Consider the following 19331-nt stretch of genomic DNA (forward strand, 5'->3'; position numbering starts at 1 on the left):
CATCTATTCACTCCATCTACACTTCACACTGCTTCAGCAAGGCCACCAGCATAATCAAGGACGAGTCTCACCCCGGTCACTCCCTCTGTTTCCCTATCCAATCAGGCAAAAGTGTGAAAACGCACACCTCCAGAAACAGGGACAGTTTCTTCCCAGCTGTTATCAGGCAACTGAACCGTCCTATCTCCAACTAGAGAGCGGTCCTGAGCTACCATCATCTACTTATTGGAGACCCTTGGATGATCTCTAATCAGCCTTTTCTGGACCTTATCTCGCACTAAATATTATTCCATGCATCCTGTATCTGTACACTGTGAGCTCCTTGAATGTAATCATGAATAGTCTTTCCGCTGACTGGATAGCACGCAACAAAAAGTATATTCACTGTAACTCATTGCATGTGACAATAAACTAAACTAAACTAAACTAAACTAAGTTAAACTGGACTAAACTAAACTAGAATTGAAAATGCTGAGTTGTGCAATCGTGATATTAAATACTAGTTCTGGTTGCCTGGGAATAATGAAATACGTTGCATTTGGGCTTGTTGAATATCAGTGTAACAATGAAACAATTTATCTGCACAACCATTGGCAGGCATCAGATGGCAACTGCGTTGCAGTTAGAGGTTTCAACACGATTGAATTAAGTTTGAAATTAATGCAATGCCATTGCAAAATTCAACAGTTCAAGCAATTTAAATAAAGTAGGGATTTTTAAAATCTGCTCTTTTTTCATTGATTAAGAAATTGAATTTTCCAATTTGCCCTATTGAATGCCACGACATTTTTTGGTGTTGTTTTGCAGCTGTTAAAAGTAATTTGTAACTTTTTTCACTCAAGGCTGCACAAAGACTTTAGATAACACAACTTCCTGGCATTGATGTTAGAGGCACACAGGGAGGTATGCAAGACTCACCACCTCCTTGTAGGTTTTTGAAAGTGCGTTTTGAGCAAGTCATTGTTTACTATGGTGTCCTTCTGCTGAACGTAAGTAACCTTGTTATATATTATTTCACAACAGTTGTATCTGTAAGTTTGAGAAGAAGCAATAGTCGCAAGTAATTGATTGAAGTGGTTTGACAGATACAGGAGCGAGTAAGATGAACTGTCTCTTCCAATTTCTTACAACTAAGTTTCGATGCATGCTATGGGCTCCAGAGCTTACTCACATTAGAGGGAAAAGTAATATGGATAAAAAGTTCTGACAACTTAGTTTAGTTGTTTTGAGTGCATGACTGATATTGAATCTCAGGGAGGAGGTAGTGGAGAGGAATTAGAGGTTGTTCTAGTTGATGGTGTGAGGGTTGAAGGGAGGGGTTCGCTGTGGTGAGGCAGGGAAACTGGAACCAGAGTGGTTTATAACAAATAGTTACTCAGGGGGAAGTTACAGTATAATTCAGAAGCATATTAAAAGAGATTTCAAGAAAGAAGAATATAACAAGTTACTGGATCATTAAGATTTCGCTAAATCCATATGGCTGTCAACAGTCAAAGGCATAAATCCAAAGAGCTGAATGTTTTTTATCTGTTGTCCCGGAGTTTCTGACAGATCTGAGATAAAATGTATGCTCACTGTCAAATATTGCCAACCGCCTCTACTTCCGAAGGTCAGGACAGTAATTCACGGGATCTTTGAATTGCTGTGAGTTCTCGTAATCTATTTCATCCAACATGGAATTTAAAGAGTTTACTTTGTGCTTAAAAACTGTGCTGAAATATTCTGCAGACTTTCCAAATTGTTCCACACATCTGTCTTAATAGATAGAAACACACAAACTCAAGACATGAAATTGTTAAAGATCCATATTTGACGCTTGGAAGGGATCTGTTGGGAGAGCAGCAGGGATCCACTGGAGAGCAAGAACTACAGATCCAACAAGAAGATGGAAACTGAGAGTTACACTGACCCTGCCAATAGCTACATTTTGGAGAGAAACTATGAGTTTTGTGGACATAAGCTGTGGATCAGTCAAAGCGCTGATTCCGTGCTTGCATCTTCCAGTTTTATATGGGATGCTGTAAGTATACTAATCTGCTGCTAATTCAATGATTGCTAAGCTTGTTGTTGCTTTCAAATATATAAAAGAAAAGTCTGGATCAATAGGTCTGTGTTCTGCATTGCACGTTTTTACAAACAGCTTAATATTGGTGAAAAATAATACAGATTATTCATTGCAAAAGGATTTGAGTATAGGAGCAGGGAGGTTCTACTGCAGTTATACAGGGTCTTGGTGAGACCACACCTGGAGTATTGCGTACAGTTTTGGTCTCCAAATCTGAGGAAGGACATTATAGCCATAGAGGGAGTGCAGAGACGGTTCACCAGACTGATTCCTGGGATGTCAGGACTGTCTTATGAAGAAAGACTGGATAGACTTGGTTTATACTCTCTAGAATTTAGAAGATTGAGAGGGGATCTTATAGAAACTCTTAAGGGGTTGGACAGGCTAGATGCCCCGATGTTAGGGAAGTCCAGGACAAGGGGTCACAGCTTAAGGATAAGGGGGAAATCCTTTAAAACCGAGATGAGAAGAACTTTTTTTCACACAGAGAGTGATGAATCTCTGGAACTCTCTGCCACAGAGGGTAGTTGAGGCCAGTTCATTGGCTATATTTAAGAGGGAGTTAGATGTGGCCCTTGTGGCTAAGGGGATCAGGGGGTATGGCGAGAAGGCAGGTACGGGATACTGAGTTGGATGATCAGCCTTGATCATATTGAATGGCGGTGCAGACTCGAAGGGCTGAATGGCCTACTCCTGCACCTAATTTCTATGTTTCTATGTTTCTATTATAACACATTTAAATATTTAGTTTAGTTTAGAGATACAGCTCAGAAACAGGCCCTTTGGCCCCCTGAGTCCGCGCCGACCAGAGGTCCCCGCACAAAAGCCAGCTGGTGACTCACACTCGCCCAGGATGATCTCTCTGTCCCCTAACTCCTGTTACCTTCCCATGAAGCCGTCCATAAGCTCAAGGACCAAAATCTCAGTTTTACTTTACTTTAGACTTTAGAGACACAGTATGGAAACAGGCCCTTCGACCCACGGAGCCCCACGTCGACCAGCGATCACCCCGTATACTAACACTATTCTACACACTAGGGCCAATTTACAACTTTTCACCAAAGCCAATTAACCTACAAACCTGCACGTCTTTGGAATGTGGGAGGAAACCGGAACATCCAGAGAAAACCCGCGCAGGTCACAGGGAAAACGTGCAAACTCCACACAGACAGCACCTGTAGTCAAGATCGAACCCGGGTCTCTGGCGCTATAAGGCAGCAACTCTACCACTGTGCCACTATGCTACCACATAACTTTGATTTGATTTGGCATGGTATAGCCTGATAAACTCAAGATCATTAAGTTTGTGTACACAAAGGAACTGAAGATGCTGGTTTGCAAAAACAAAAGATACCAAATGATGGTATTTCCCATCTGGTCAGGCAGTCAAGACTGGAGAACATTTTGTTGTCTCTGTACTGTACACTGCACAATGACAATAAAGATTGAATCTGAATCTGAATCTGAATCTGAGAACATGGATAGGCGATTTTTCGGGTTGGGACACTTCTTCAGACTAATGAAGGATACCAACCTGAAACATTGCTTATCCATGTTCTCCAGAGATGCAGCCTAACCCGCTGAGTTCAGAGAGTCACACAGCATAGAAACAGGCCCTTTGGCCCAACTTGCCCAAGCCAGCCAAGATGCCCCTGCAATGCTAGTCCACTGATAAACACAAAATGCTGGAGTAACACAGCAGGTCAGTAACTCAGCATCTCTGGAGAACATGGATAGGTGAAGTTTGAGTCTGAAGAAGGGTTTTGACCCAAAACATCATCTAACGATGTTCTCCAGGGATGCTGCCTGACCCATTGAGTTGTTCCAGCACTTGGTGTCTTATTATGGTCCTAATTTGAACAGAGATATATTGTGTGGATCTAGTTTGTTCCTAGATCAAGGCTTAAGGCTCATTCATTGCCCATTTAATGGTTTTCAGTTGGAATGGCATTACTGGTATTAATGTCACATGTACCTGAATGCAAAAATTGGTTTTGGATAAACCATCTGCACAAGAATACAATCAAATGCTGCAGAATATAATGTTACGGGTACAAAGAAATAGCAGATAAAAGAATGGTTGCAAGTGCTGCAGAGGGATGGGGAATATATTCGTAGCTTATAAGAGATCCGTTCAAGAGTCTGATCGGCACTGAGTTGGCACTGCTGAACAGTGTACCGAGATACGTAGAACTTATAATATGAAGCAGGAAACAGGCCATTCAACCTAATCTGTTCACATCCCTATTTTTCTCCGAACAAGAAAGCCGTTCTAATTACATTTAACTATCCTGTTCCTTTCATCACTTATTTAATTATAAATGTAGATAATTTCCATCTAAACCACTCACCCCAACTGCTTCAGAACACTCCATGTAACTCCAATTCTGTTTTAATTGTGCACTTTTAAACTTGCCGTAATGGGTTGTGGTTGTGGAAACCTCAATTGCTGGAAAGAATTTGTTTCTGTCTACTCCGTCTCACTCTTTTGGGATTTTAAGCAATGCTAAAACCGTTGCTCATCGTCAGTGGCGGACTGGGTCTAAAAATATTGGTTGCCAGGAGACAAAGGGGCCCCACTTCATCAGGGGCCCACGATATAGGGGGTCCACTTCATCAGGGGCCCACTTGCCATCGGGCAAGCTGACACCCTGGCTGGTCCGCCACTGCTCATCGTGTAAGGAGAGGAATATGCTACCAACATATAAGGAGAGGAAGGCCTGCAATGTGATACCCCATTGATTCAAATACTTTTCCTGATTGCATCAAAGTGCTGGATGAAAAAATAATCAGAGTGCGGTATTGAGGGCTACTGTTCATTATCTCTGATAGGTCATGGGGAAAATGGATGGTTTTTTTTTAACTCGGCACTGAATATGAAACAAACAGTGAGCCCTGCTCCACTGACTAGAAAGAAGCATTGTGGCATGAACAATGTGAAAAACATTCAACATCATTGGACATCTTGGCCAGTGTAGGCAGGTTGGGCTGAAGGGTCTGTTTCCATGCTGCATCAATCTATCACTCTAAGTGTTGTTAGAGTGGTGCTCATCCAAACAAGTGGGGAATATTCAACCATGCTCCTGACTTGTGTCTTGTAGATGGTGGACAAGCATTGCATTGACAGGTGAGACACTAGATACAGGGCATCAGCCTCTGACCTATGCTAGCAGTTGTGTCTTGATAAAGTGCAGTGAATTGAATGGGCTAAAGACTAGTTTCTGTGATGGCCACTGAGATTTTCTTCTTGTGCAGGAGTAGGCCATTCGGCCCTTCAAGCCAGCACCCCCATTCAATGTGATCATGGCTGATCATCCCCAATCAGTACCCCGTTCCTGCCTTCTCCCCATATCCCCTGACTCCGCTATCTTTGAGCCCTATCTAGCTCTCTCTTGAAAGTATCGAGAGAACCCACCTCCACTGCCCTCTGAGGCAGAGAATTCCACAGATTCACCACTCTCTGTGAGAAAAAGTGTTTCCTCGTCTCCGTTCTAAATGGCTTATTCCTTATTCTTAAACTGTGGCCCCTGGTCTGGACTCCCCCAACATCGGAAACATGTTTCCTGCCTCTAACGTGTCCAAACCCTTAACAATCTTATATGTTTCAATGAGATTCCCTCTCATCCTTCTAAACTCCAGAGGATACAACCCCAGCTGCTCCATTTTCTCAGCATATGACAGTCCAGCCATCCCGGGAATTAACCCTGTAAACCTACACTGCACTCCCTCAATAGCAAGAATGTCCTTCCTCAAATTAGGGGACCAAAACTGCACACGATGCTCCAGGTGTGGTCTCACTAGGGCCCTGTACAACTGCAGAAGGACCTCTTTGCTCCTAAATCACCAGGCTAAATATAGTTGTGAATGTTTGAGCCTTGCCTTTATCATTCACACGTTGGGGCCTGCTAAGCAATGGAATTGCATTAGAACTTCCTCCTATTTAATTGCCCACCACAGTAATTTCTTGCTGTGACAGGATAGAAATCCTTGTCTTGATCTGCCGGTCGGGGATCACTTTATATATTGCATGCTGCGTTTGCCAAGTGACTTTAATTAAACTGTCTTTCCTCACCTTTGGGTGGTTTAGTGGTAACTGTTATAATGATTAGTGGTTTAATTGCTAATTGGAACTGGTTCATTACCTATTATTTCTCAGACATATTATTGCAGACAAACTCCTAAATGTAATCCAGCAATTCATGGCCTTTCAGACATAAGCTGGTCTAGTTGTCCATAAGGCAAATACAAATTATAATGGCTCTCAATTAAAAATCCTACTGGCCTTTACTGCATGGTTGTCTAATTTCTGCACTTCTGTTCCTTTCTGACCTTTCACGTCTGCTAGCAGGGGATGTTTGCACAAATTCCACTGGTGCCTTTAGTCCTTCCCCATCTCTTCTCAATGCATAGTCTCCAGTGCTAGTCTAGCACTTCGTAAAGGCTGGCTCATCATTATAATGACATATTTGATAGATAAAAGTGATTTGATATTACAATGCAGTGAAATTCTCAAAATTGCCAATGATATCATATGCAGAGGTGTGGCAAACAATATTGCAATCAACTGAATGCAAAAGTATGATAGGTGGTAGGATGGAATGAGAATTGCAGATGGAAGTGATACTGTACATTTACCATACAATACAATACAATTTATTTATTGTCATTTGAACCTCAATAAAGTTCAAACAAAATTTGATTTCTGCAGTCATACAACAAGAAAAGCACCAAGACACACAACCAACACAATTTACACAAACATCCATCACAGTGAATCTCCTCCTCACTGTGATGGAAGGCAAAGTCTTGTCTCTCCCCTGTGTTCCATTCTTCTCCCGATGTTAAAGTCCCCGGCGTGCGATGGCAAGTCCCGCGGCCGTTAAAGCCATGCCGGGCGATGTAAGGACCCGCTCCGGGTCATTTTCAACCCCTCAACTCGGGCAGGAGAAGTTGCCGTTGCGGGAGCTCCGAAATAAGGTCTCCCACCAGGGACGCGCGAGCTCCCGATGTCACCATCCACCGGACCTGCGACTGGAACCTCCGAGCAGGTGGGGGTGGGAAGAGGAGTTGAAGACTTTTAGTGGTAACATTCTAAAGAGTGTGGAGGACAAGGGCGGGTGTTAGTGAGGGAGGGGTGATTTGTGTGTGTAGATTTTAGAAGGTGGCCAGACATACCAAGAGGGTGATCTGCAAATCTTATGGGATTTGGGGGCAATATGAAGGCATGCCGTATCGTTACAAATCATAAGTGGAATACTGTGCCCAGTTGTGGTGCCACAGATTTGAAAGGATATGAAGAAGGTGTGGGAAGATTTACCAGAATAGTTTCAGAAATGAGGGATTTTAACTGCGTTTAAATTGGCGATGTTGGGGGTATTCTCCTTGGTGAAAAGCAGGTTGAGCGGAAATATGTGTAGGTTAATGAGACAAAGGAGACTCAAAGACTAGAGGGCATGACTTTAAGGTGAGAGAGGCAAAGTTTAAAGGAGATGTATGGGGCAGATTTATTACACAGAGTGTGATCGGGGGCTGGAACGTGCTGCCACGGTTGGTGGTTGCAGGCCAATACGATAGTGGCATTTAAGAGGGTTTTAGACAGGCACGTGGGTTCGCAGGGATTGGAGGGATATGGATCACGTGGAGGCACAGATATTTTGGACCGAAGGGCCTGCTCCTGTGCTGTATTGTTCGATGTTCTGGACAGAAAAAATATCTGATCCCATGATTTGAGGAAGAAGAACAAGGGGACATAAATATAAGTTTCTGGGAAAGCAATATACGGCAAATATGAGGACGTTATTTTTATTGTTTGGATGATAATGACCTGAAACATGCTGCCTCCTTGGGTGCTGGAAGTGGAGACAATCATTGATTTTAAAAGTAAATTGGAGAGGCACTTCAGGGTAATAAACTTTCAGAGTAACAACAGAATGGGACAGAATGGATTGTTCTTAAAAGAGCCAGCATGGACTCTATGGGCAAATGGCCTCCTGTGCTACAATGACTACATGTGACAATATATTTCATCCTTAACCTTCAAGGACACACTATTCCTCCTGTAATTTTTTGGACACTTCCTGTAAAACTGTAACCGGATACATTTAGTTGCTGACCCTGAGTACCTTACAGCCACGTCATAGTAAGTAAGGGCTGTGCATTCACATGATTCATTCAGTTTCTACGCGTGCCTTTGTATCAAGGACATTTGTGGGCTACATATTGTAACCTATCTTTCCATTGGCAACGTTTATCCCACACATTCACATTTTGTCTGCTATCTTGCATTTGTTGCAGTTTTGAGTTATATCACTAAGTTGGACTGCATAAAGCAGCATTTCTGACCGTTTACTTTCTTTCCTTTATTTTGTTTTTTGAAATATTGTTCGTACTTTGCATTCCCTAGTCTCTCCTTCTGTACTTAACTCAAAGTCCTTGAAACTTACTAATTAATTACAATTATTAAATAATAATAATGGGTTATAGCAAGAGCTGTAGGAGCAGCAGGGTGGCACAGCGGTAGAGTTGCTGCCTTACAGCACCAGAGACCTGGGTTCTATCCTGACTATGGGTGCTGTCTGTACGGAGTTTGTACGTTCTTCCTGTGACCACGTGGGTTTTTTCCGGGTGCACTTCCCGCATTCCAAAGATGTACAGGTTTGTAGGTTAATTGGCTTTGGTTTAAAATGTAAATTGTCCCTAGTGTGTAGAATAGTGTAATGCCCCTGTCCCACTTAGGAAACCTGAACGGAAACCCCTGGAAACTTTGCGCCCCACCCAAGGTTTCCGTGCGGTTCCCGGAGGTTTTTGTCAGTCTCCCTACCTGCTTCCACTACCTGCAACTTCCGGCAACCACCTGCAACCTCTGGGAACCGCATGGAAACCTTGGGTGGGGCGCAAAGTCTCCTGAGGTTTCCGTTCAGGTTTCCTAAGTGGGACAGGGGCATTAGTGTACAGGGTGATTGCTGGTAAGTGCAGACCTAGTGGGCTGCAGGTCATATTTCCGCGCTGTATCTCTAGAGTCTAAAAGTTTAAAGGGCTATTATTACAAACAATGTCCTGCTTTGAAGGAGGCAATTTCTTTTAACTTATTTACGAGACCTTGAAGTTGCAAAACTGATGTTTATAGTCCATCTATATTGTGCTGAAGCCAAGAGGCCTATTAGTCCCTTTTAGATGGCAGTAAAAAGTGGATCTTGTGTGGCATGAGACCAGACTGAGCAGGGACAGCAAATTTCTAATGCACATTATTGAATAAATGCTTCTTTTCAATGAAAGTATGATAATTTTACTGTGATCATTTACTAATATCAACTCTTTATGCTGGATTATTTCACTGAACAGAATTTAAACTGTTCAGTTGCTGTGGTGGGAATTAAATGTATGTTACCATATCTTGTGCTCTGGACATCCAAGCTCGCAGCATAGGTGCAGGTGCACAACCTTTTATCCGAAATTCCAAATAACGAAAAGCTCCGAATAGCAGCCATTTTTTCGGTCCTTGAAGAAAGGTCCTTGAAGACGCTCACCGAGGGCGGCCCGCAGAGGTGACAGCGGAACCTCCGGTCGGCCCTCGAAGATAGGGGAACTAAATCCCCATTCATAAAAGAGAAGGTGAGGGTATATTGCGCGGGAGGGTTAATAATTGAGAATCTGCTGCTGCCTGCCCGCTGATTTAAAAAGTTCCCACGGTAGACTCACGATACACAGTGTATCGTGAGTCTTGCGTGGGAACGTTTTAACTCAGCGGGCAGGCAGCAGCAGATTGTCACTCCCTTCAGTTTCACCCCACCTACACCCCTCTGCTTCCCGGCCATGTGTGTGACCCCCTTCCCTCCCCTCTCCAGCTCCCCGCCCATTGCACCGGCGCGGGGGCTTTGCACTGTCTTCACGTCGGCGATGCCAGCAGGTCAGTGCCAGTCACCAGAGACGTCAGGAACAACGGGACACCGACTGCAAGCACGGAGATCCCAGAGACTCACAGCCAGCAGCAACTCTAGCCCAGCCCCACTCCAACTCCAGAGGAACCCGGGTTGCGGATGAGGGGGCGCAGCTCGGGCTGAGGGCGAACTGCCACTTGTCGCTGTAGCGGCCCATCGGGGAGCGGGTTCCTGTTGGTCCTGCCGTCTCCGGCCACCCCCCTGGACAGGAGCTGAGAGACGTCAGGACCCCAGAAGCCGCTCCCCTATGGGCCGCTACGGCGACAAGTGACAGTTTGCCCACAGCCCGAGCTGCGCCCCCTCATCGGGACACCGACCCCCAGGCCCACTGCAAGCACGGAGATCCCAGATCAGCAACTCCAGCCCAGTCCCACACCAACTCCAGAGGAACACGCTCCCCGTAGGGGCAGAAGCTGATGGTGTGCAAGGTACGTCTTGTTCTTGGGGTGGCGCAGCTCGAGCTGTGGGCGAACTGCCACATGTCGCCGTAGCAGCCCATTGGGGAGCGGATTCCTCTGGAGTTGGAGGGACAGGGAGACACAGCGGCTTTTGAGAATGGTGGGCAATCACTTCCAAAGTTCTGCCCACACAGTCAGTACACCTCTCCTACACTTGTCTCCCGCACTAAGATCATCTCACAGAGAATGATCCCAGCCTAACCCTCCCTATTCTCCTATTCTGCAAGAAAAAACTACATTGAAGACTCAAACTCGCGATCGAGTAACTGCCGGGATCGAGGCGCAAACTCGCGACCTTGCGGATATGAGCCGTGCACTCTACCACTGAGCCAGCCGTTAAAATCTATGCTAAAAATCTTCCATTCCGAAAGCCGAAAAATTCTGAATTACGAAAAGTGTCTGGTCCCAAGGCTTTCGGATAAGTGGTTGTGCACCTGTACTGCACTAACGTAACAATGATGCGCCACCATATGGAATACACATTTCACCTGCAATATCTTTGCATGTTGTTCCTGCCAATTCAATGTCAACATGAATCAATTCTAACAATGCCATATTTTTCAGGGTCTTGCTCTTTGTCAGTATGTTGAAAAACAGAGAATAATATTTTCTGGTATGAAAGTGATTGAACTGGGTGCAGGCACTGGAATTGTGGGAATCTTGGCAGTCCTACTAGGTAAGTTTGTGGCGTTTAAAGGTATGATTTTCCTTTTTAATTCATTAGGTGAAATGGGGAAATTGGGATAATTAAATTTTCTTTACCATGAAAAATAAATTATATTTTACATTTGTTTCCATTCCCATTCAAGCACTATCTTAACTGTCATTCAATTACTTCCAAAAGCCCTCCAACTATTTTCCAAGCACATAATTTAATGAGACCTCTTTCAGAGTGACAAAGGACTGGGACAGAGTACTTAGTTCATTGACCTAGGATGCATCCGATTCACTGGTGTTCAATATTCATAGAGACATACTGCACGGAAACAGGACCTTTGACCCACTGAGTCCCAGCCATCCATAAAGCACCCATTTACACCAATCCTAAACTAATCCCATTATATTTTCCCCACATTCCCATCAATGCTCCCCAGTTTTAACCACTCACGTTTACACATGAGGCATTTTATTGTGGCCAATTGGTCTATCCTGCATGTCTTTGGGATATGGGAGGATACCAGTGTACTGGGGGGAACCCATGCAGTTGTAGGGAGAACAGACAGAATCTAGTGAATAACGGTAATCAATATCTTTGGAAGCTTTTGGGAAGAGAAATCCTTTGACAGCATGGACAAAATAGCAGAAATTGCTGTGGAAGATGCCTTTGTTAGACGCGAGATGGCACCAAAGCACAGCAGAGTCTCATGTCCTTTGGCAAAGTATATCAGTCTTCTTGGATTCGGCAATAAATTTCATCTGGAGGAAATATCACTGGGTTTCCAGCTGAGATGACCTAAAGATGTAAAATATGCCATATAAAAACATGCTTATTTTTTAAATCCTCACCTCAAAATAATTTCTGCTTAATGCCAGAATATTCCCCAAGGCCAAAGATGGAAAACGTACTAATGAGCTCCATTGCGGATTAAAGTGTACTCTTCAGAATCCCCACTCATTTGGCTTTTAGGCTACTTAACCTTTATGTAAAAGCCCACACAGGCTGGCCGACATTCTCCTGAAATGCCTGCTGAGGTATTCCCTGGGGAGCAGCTCTGAAAGTGGATGTCAGCCAGCTACTAGATCTATGCGTCAACACTGGGCTACCACTGATTCAATCACCAGCAGGCTCAATGATTTACTTCTAGACTCCAGGGCTCAGCATAAACCTGAAATTCTATTCATTTACTCTTTCCTGCAACAGATTTCTATTTTCTCTTTTTTTTTAATTAAAGACTAAGGTTGAGCATTGGATTGCTATTCAGCTCTGGTCCCTAGTACAGATTTGCCATTATTTTTTTTTCAGGAGGCGATGTAACGATTACGGACCGACCAAATGTGTTGAAACAAATAGAACACAATGTTACTGCCAGCATTCCTGCTTCCTGCAGAAATCGGGTAAATATCCGTGCCCTATCATGGGGGCTTGATCATACTCAGTTTCCTACTGACTACGACTTCATCCTGGGAGGTGAAATCGTCTACTTTGCAAAGACCTATCCTTTATTATTAAAGACTCTACAGCATCTCAGCAGTGAAAGAACTATCATATACCTGGCTTCCAAAATGTGGCAGGACTTTCAGATCAATAGTTTCTACGAGGAAATTCTACCAAAACATTTTAATTGCCAACTCGTTAACAGAAACGAAGAAGATGACATCAACGTGTACAAAGTGACCAAGAAAATTCCAAGTTCTGGGGATCAGCCAGTAACATAGAAAGAAAAGTCTATCACATTATAAGACTCTTGGGATTCCTAAGGATGTTTTTCTAACATTATCCACATAAAAAAAAGTCAGTTTGAAGAAATGTTTCTTTGACTTCTTTTATTGAATGTGTTTTTCTCTGGATGTTGGACATTTTTCACTCCATCTCCTGAAGGGATGAGGGTGCAGGAGGCTGCAACTGTCTGATACATTATCTAAGGGCCATTCTTCGTGTCTGAGACTGGACTGTGGCATCTGACTATTACATTTTTTTACAGCTTTTATCTATCATCATCTCACATCAGTTGTGTCAGTGCAAGTCATTAGACTGGAGTCTGGTGTTGGGAATATGATTTCATTCCCCTCCACTGAAGTTCACCAAAAATGGTCTAATCTGCCTGGTGATGATTAGCTAGCAAATTAGTGTTCACTCAGTAAATTTGAGGCTTTATTAACGTATATGGGGAGGCAATTTTCAGCAATATAGTGCTGTAATTAATGAAGCCATTAGAATGGAGAAGTCTGCAGACAATTAGGTCCCAATATAATACAAATTCTTTGGAGGCAAAGCTACAAATTAAATACTGGAATGATGCTAGAATTGCAGGGTTATACCAATCAGCAAAGCTTAATCAGATCGGGGCTCTTTAAATCCAGAAAAGAGAAAACTGAGAGGTTGCCTGATAATAGTCTTTAAGAATATGGGAGAGTTTGACAGGTAGGCCTAAAGAAGAAAAAAACATGGTTAAGACAATAACAAATAAATACAATGGGGATTCAAAAGAAACATCCCTACCCAGAGAGGGGTTAGCATGTGGAATGCATTGTTGCATTGTTGTGGAAGCTACCCAAACATTGGGGTTATATAAAGAAGGGTGGAGGTGGCTTGGGTGGAGCATGAAGACCAACATCGAACTTTTGAGCCAAGTAGCGTTAGTTTACTGCAGTAATTACCATGTCATAAAATATAAACTCGTATTAAAATAACGTGGGTTGCTTTAGTCTTTGTGCCACAAAAACAATATATTTTTGGTTTAGAAAGCCAACAGAAAATAACAGTTAAAATGATTGCAAGTCTGCAGACAGTGTTTTTGAGCAAAAACAGGGATTTGAGGTTTATACTTTGGAAAGACGCTGCTTAATGAGTGACTTCAGCAAAGTGTCTGATAGAATAAATTATTGGGAGAAAAAGGCCTGTGTAGAAGGCAAAGATGGAAATGAACGAAAAAAGACACCAGAACACATCAGGAAAATTCTATTTCTCAAATGTCTGGAATAATCCACTGTCAACATGAGAACATTACAGATTTAGAAATATTCAGATTCAGATCAGATCAAGTCAAGTCAAGTCAAGAGAGTTTATTGTCATGTGTCCCTGATAGGACAATGAAATTATTGCTTTGCTTCAGCACAACAGAACGTAATAGGCATTGACTACAAAACACATTAATAAATAAACTGCTAAAATGCAAATAACAGATAATTGGTTATTAATGTTCAGAGTTTTGTCCGAGCCAGGTTTAATAGCCTGATGGCTGTGGGGCAGTAGCTATTCCTGAACCTGGTCGTTGCAGTCTTCAGGCTCCTGTACCTTCTACCTGAAGGTAGCAGGGAGATGAGTATGTGGCCAGGATGGTGTGGGTCTTTGATGATACTGCCAGCCTTTTTGAGGCAGCGACTGCGATAAATCCCCTTGATGGAAGGAAGGTCAGAGCCGATGATGGACTGGGCAGTGTTTACTACCTTTTGCAGTCTCTTCCTCCCCAGGGTGCTCAAGTTGCCAAACCAAGCCACAATGCAACCGGTCAGTATGCTCTTTACTGTGCACCTGTGGAAGTTAGAGAGAGTCCTCCTTGACAAACCGACTCTCCGTAATCTTCTCAGGAAGTAGAGGCGCTGATAAGCTTTCTTGATGATTGTATTAGTGTTCTCGGACCAGGGAAGATCTTCAGAGATGTGCACGGCCAGGAATTTGAAGCTCTTGATCCTTTCAACCAGGGTGCAATGAAATTCCTTGTTCACATGAAGATCACAGAGTAACCAATATACATGCAGAAATGACAAATACAAGCAAAAAAACAATGATGAATGTAACAGAGTGGAATGGTTTGAGATTGAGCTGAAATCCAAAGTAGTGCAAAAACTCTATTAAAGTAGAATAATGAAATGTGAATGAGATAGAATTGAGGGCAGAAGTATGTGGTGACAGCTTCGGGAAAGGGGTGTGAAAGGGTGTTTGGTTCGGGAGTCTGTTAGCAGTGGGGAAGAAGATATTCTTAAGTTGGACATCTGAGCTTTCAAGCTCCTGCACTTTCATCTAGAAGATAGTAGAGAGAAAAAGGAATGGCCAGGGTGACAGGCCACAGCCAGCCTTCCTGATGCAATGAACCGTGATGATGGGTTGGATGGAAAGAAGTGATGTGGCTTTGTTGAGCTGGGCTGTGTTCACCACTCTATCTTGGGACAGTCAGGAGCAGAGCACATGTCATATCAGGCTGAGCTGTATCCTATCAGAATACTTTTTTATAGTAGATGTGTAGAAGTTCAGGAGAATCTTCGTGGATATGCTGAATCTTCTCAGACACCTAAGAAAGTAAATGTATTGTTGCATTTTTAATTAGCACCACATCAATATCAATATGTTGTTGTTGATAGATGCCAAGGAACATGCAGCTGCCGACCATCTACACAGTATCTCTGTTGATGAGGTTCACTGGAATTTAGAAGAGTGAGAGGAGATCTTATAGAAACATGTAAAATTCTTAAGGTATTGGACAGGCTAGATGCAGGAATTTCCCCCCCCCCCCATGTTGGGGGAGTCCAGAGCCAGGTGTCACATTTTAAGAATAAGGGGTAGGACGTTTAGGACTGAGATGAGTTCACCCAGAGAGTTGTGAATCTGTGGAATTCTCTGCCACAGAAAGCAGTAGAGGCCAATTCATTGGGTGTTTTCAAGCGAGAGTTAGCTCTTAGGGCTAATGGAAAATCAAGGGATATGGGGATAAAGCAGGAACGGGGTACTAATTTTGGATGATCTGCCATGATCATATTAAATGGCGGTGCTGGCTCGAAGGTTCGAAGGTCTGAATGGCCTATTCCTGCCCCTATTTTCTATGTTTCTACGTTTCTAAGACAGAATTATGTTCATCCTTGTGCTTCCTTAGATTAACATACAACTCTTTCATGTTGCTGACGTAGAGGGATAGATTGCCATGCTAGTACTTTGACACAATGTTCTTGATCTTGTTTCTGTGTTTCATCATTGTTGTTGATCCGGCCTATAACAATGGTATCATTGGCGAATTTAAAGAACCAGCTGTCATTGCACTTGGCCACACAGTCCAGGGTGTGCGGGAGACACAATTCTGAGGGGTAAGATGGAAGAAATATTACCAATTCAGGAAGGCCAGAAGCGTGTTTCAGATGCAGGCCCCAAGGACGAAGTTCAGAAGTTTAGGGATGACTTTATTCGGTATTATGGTGTTGAAGGCTGAGCTGTGGGAAATAAATAGCATCCTGACATAGTTGTCCTGTGATGGATGAGTTCTTGTACCATGGAGATGGGACATGAATCACAATTATTTTTTTCTCATGTGCCACAGCAACATGTCATCCTACTTGCTGAATTTACAAGAGATTGTACACAACGATTCAAATTTGAGAACTTTAAATTTTCCAACTTATCCGCTTTTTCTGCAGTAAGGAGCATTTTAAGAGAAAAAGTGCCTGCGATGTATTCACATTCATGTGGCCTTTTCTTCCTAGAAATTATCCATTATAAAATTGTGTGTGCTTCTGAGATACCGTAATTGTGTGGAAAATATTGCAAAACTGAACTCAACCGTGATTCAGAGATTCACACCACACCAATTAAGATGAGGGACTGCAGCTTTTTTTTTTTCAATCCAACATCTTGGGGTTTATTAGTACCTATATGGCAAAGTTCAGCATTAAATTCAAGGTCCTCCTAAACTCTACATACCAGATAGAGTGGTTGTACTCAGAGATAGAATGTTTCTTGTAATCATTTGACCTTGCTTGCAAGAAGTTTTAAAGTTACAATTTCTTTTCAATTTGGCTGCCTCAAGTGTCAGCGCCGTATCAGTGAACAAACATTAATCATATCAGTGTTTTCCATGTTATTTACTCTCTATTACAAGGAGTTGTGGGTTGTAATGCTTTGTACATACAGATCGTTCTGTTTAGTGTCCATGATTTCTGGAAAATAGAGAAATGGGCTATTAACTTTGTATATTGTTCGATGCTTGCTCAACCCAATAATGAAAAAATAAAGTGACTTCACAACCTAATCTTATCAAAAAGCAGAGTTATATTTTCTATGTGTATTGGCATTAATATTAATAATGATTAAGAAATGTTATCACCTCACACTGTGGAATCGCACATTTTCCAGTTATTTTCATCTGCAAGGATTAGACCAAAATGATATTCTATTTCACTACATCCATGTATGTATTATCCTGTAGTTAATAAGTCCAATTAAAGATCGTTGAGACTTTAGAGTGACCAGCAAACTTATTAAACATAATAGATGTGAGACATGGACAATAGAAGTAGGAATAGATCTCTCGAGCGTTCTCCAGCTTTCAATATAATCATGACTGCTCCTCTATCTTATTGCCTTGTTGGTGATCTGTCCCAGACCGTTTAATACTAAGAAATGTATATATTTCCTCCTTAAACATACATATTCTAATTTGGCTTCCACGACTCTCTGCGTTAGAGATGTCGACAGGTTCCCCATCCTTAAGAGTGAAAGAATTCTCCTTATTACCTCCTAAATATCAAACCCCATGTTCCAAGGTTACGATCACCAGCCAAGGGATACATCTTCCTTACACCTAGCCTTCTGTGTCCACTCAAAATGTTGCACTTTTCAGTTAGACCATCTGTCATTCTTGTCACTCCCCCTTCTCCCCTCCCCCATCAGGCAAGATGTATAGATGTGTGAAAACGCACACCTTTAGATTCAGGGACAGTTTCTTCCCAGCTGTTATCAGGCAGCTGAACCTTTCTATACATAATTAGAGAGTGGTCCTAAGGTACTATGTAAGGTGTCCTTGAGGTTTCTGAAAGGCGCCCAAAAATAAAATGTATTATTATTATTATTATTACTATGTACCTCATTACTTTATCTTGCACTAAACATTATTCCCTTTATCATGTATCTGTACACTGTGGATGGCTCGATTGTCATCATGTATTATCTTTCCACTGACTGGTTAGCATCAACAAAAGCTTTTCACTGTGGTACACGTGGCAATAAACTAAAATCTAGTGTGTATAGATCTAGTTGGCCCAAACGCTCCACATACAAGTCCCATCAACTCAGAAATCAGTCTGACGAACCTTCATTCCTAGATACAGAGACCAAATATGCACACTCTACTCCAGGTGTGGGCTCCCAAGGACCTATATAGGTGTATAAAGACAACTTTGCATTCAAACCCTCTCGCATTGAAGGCCAATGTATTATTTGCTTTCTTAACCGCCCATTGCAGAACTACACCAAGATACCTTTGTATTTTAATATTTCCCAATATTTTGCTGTTTAAATATTCTACCTAGCTGTATTTCCACCAAAATGGATGCACATTAATGCATATTTATCCACATTCAAATGCATCTTCCATGCACATACCCATTCATTGAACGTCTAAATTGCCTCGAACCCTCTTTACATCCTCCCCATAGCTCACAATCCCACTCAGTTTCATGTCATTGACAAACTTTGATTATTAGTCATATCAGTCATCTAAATCATTGGTATGTATTATGAATAATTCAGGCCCATGCACTGATCCAGGTGATAACCACTGTCTGTGACTCCAAAAGGATGTGTTTATTCTGACCCTTTTTTCCCTGCCCATCAACCTACTCAGTCCATGGCTGTTTATTAATCCCAATCCCATGTACTTTCATTTTGCACCTTATCGAAAACCTTCTGAAAGTCCAACCCACCCCCAAAACCAACCACTTCTCCTTTATCTATCCTACTACTTTCAATCCCCCACCCCCAAAACCAGTAGATTTGTTAAGCATGATTTACCTTTCATAAACTCATTCTCACCTGTCTAATTTCATGAATGAAATTTCAAATATCCTGTTATTACATATTTTATTCTGGCATTTTCTTCACTTCTAACATTACTTTTTTTTTAATCCTGTAAATTCCTGATTTTCCTCTGCCTCCTATTGTGACATCCTCCAAATCCCATTTCCCAATAAATGGCTGAAATCCCCAAAATGCAATACAGACTTTTCTACAGTTGTCTAGAATATCGTTCTCGTTTGGTAAACTTGCTAAAAGTTGTAGTGATCACAACCTTAGTTACAGTATTCAAACTCAGCGCTCAGCCACTCTACCCTTTCTATATTTAGCCATTATGCTTTTGTAATAAGTCAACTATAGGTCAACCTGAATGTGTAATCATTTCATTTGTACAAAATCATAGGTCATAGGAGCAGCAGTAGACAATTGGGCCC

The 19331-nt window shown here is 42.4% G+C and overlaps 1 protein-coding gene across 1 annotated transcript; it reads left to right on the plus strand.

Annotated features, from left to right (window-relative positions):
• The first annotated feature begins 242 nt into the window (after positions 1–242).
• LOC129703277 (EEF1A lysine methyltransferase 3-like) lies at positions 243–16484 on the plus strand. Its single transcript, XM_055645613.1, has 4 exons — positions 243–989; positions 1764–2020; positions 11025–11136; positions 12424–16484. Exons 2-4 carry the CDS (start codon positions 1886–1888, stop codon positions 12834–12836), a joined length of 660 nt encoding a protein of 219 aa, XP_055501588.1. The 5' UTR covers positions 243–989; positions 1764–1885; the 3' UTR covers positions 12837–16484.
• The last annotated feature ends 2847 nt before the right edge of the window (positions 16485–19331 follow it).

Source organism: Leucoraja erinacea, chromosome 14 (assembly GCF_028641065.1).
Source record: "Leucoraja erinacea ecotype New England chromosome 14, Leri_hhj_1, whole genome shotgun sequence".
Classification (NCBI taxonomy): Eukaryota; Metazoa; Chordata; class Chondrichthyes; order Rajiformes; family Rajidae; genus Leucoraja; species Leucoraja erinaceus.

What these genes read in the sequence shown, in the direction of transcription:
- LOC129703277 (XM_055645613.1), top strand. Translation starts at nt 1,886, where the DNA reads ATGGAAACTGAGAGTTACACTGACCCTGCCAATAGCTACATTTTGGAG. An exon ending in CCAGTTTTATATGGGATGCT is followed by an intron (nt 2,021 to 11,024) that starts GTAAGTATACTA and finishes CATATTTTTCAG; the next exon opens with GGTCTTGCTCTTTGTCAGTA. An exon ending in AATCTTGGCAGTCCTACTAG is followed by an intron (nt 11,137 to 12,423) that starts GTAAGTTTGTGG and finishes TTTTTTTTTCAG; the next exon opens with GAGGCGATGTAACGATTACG.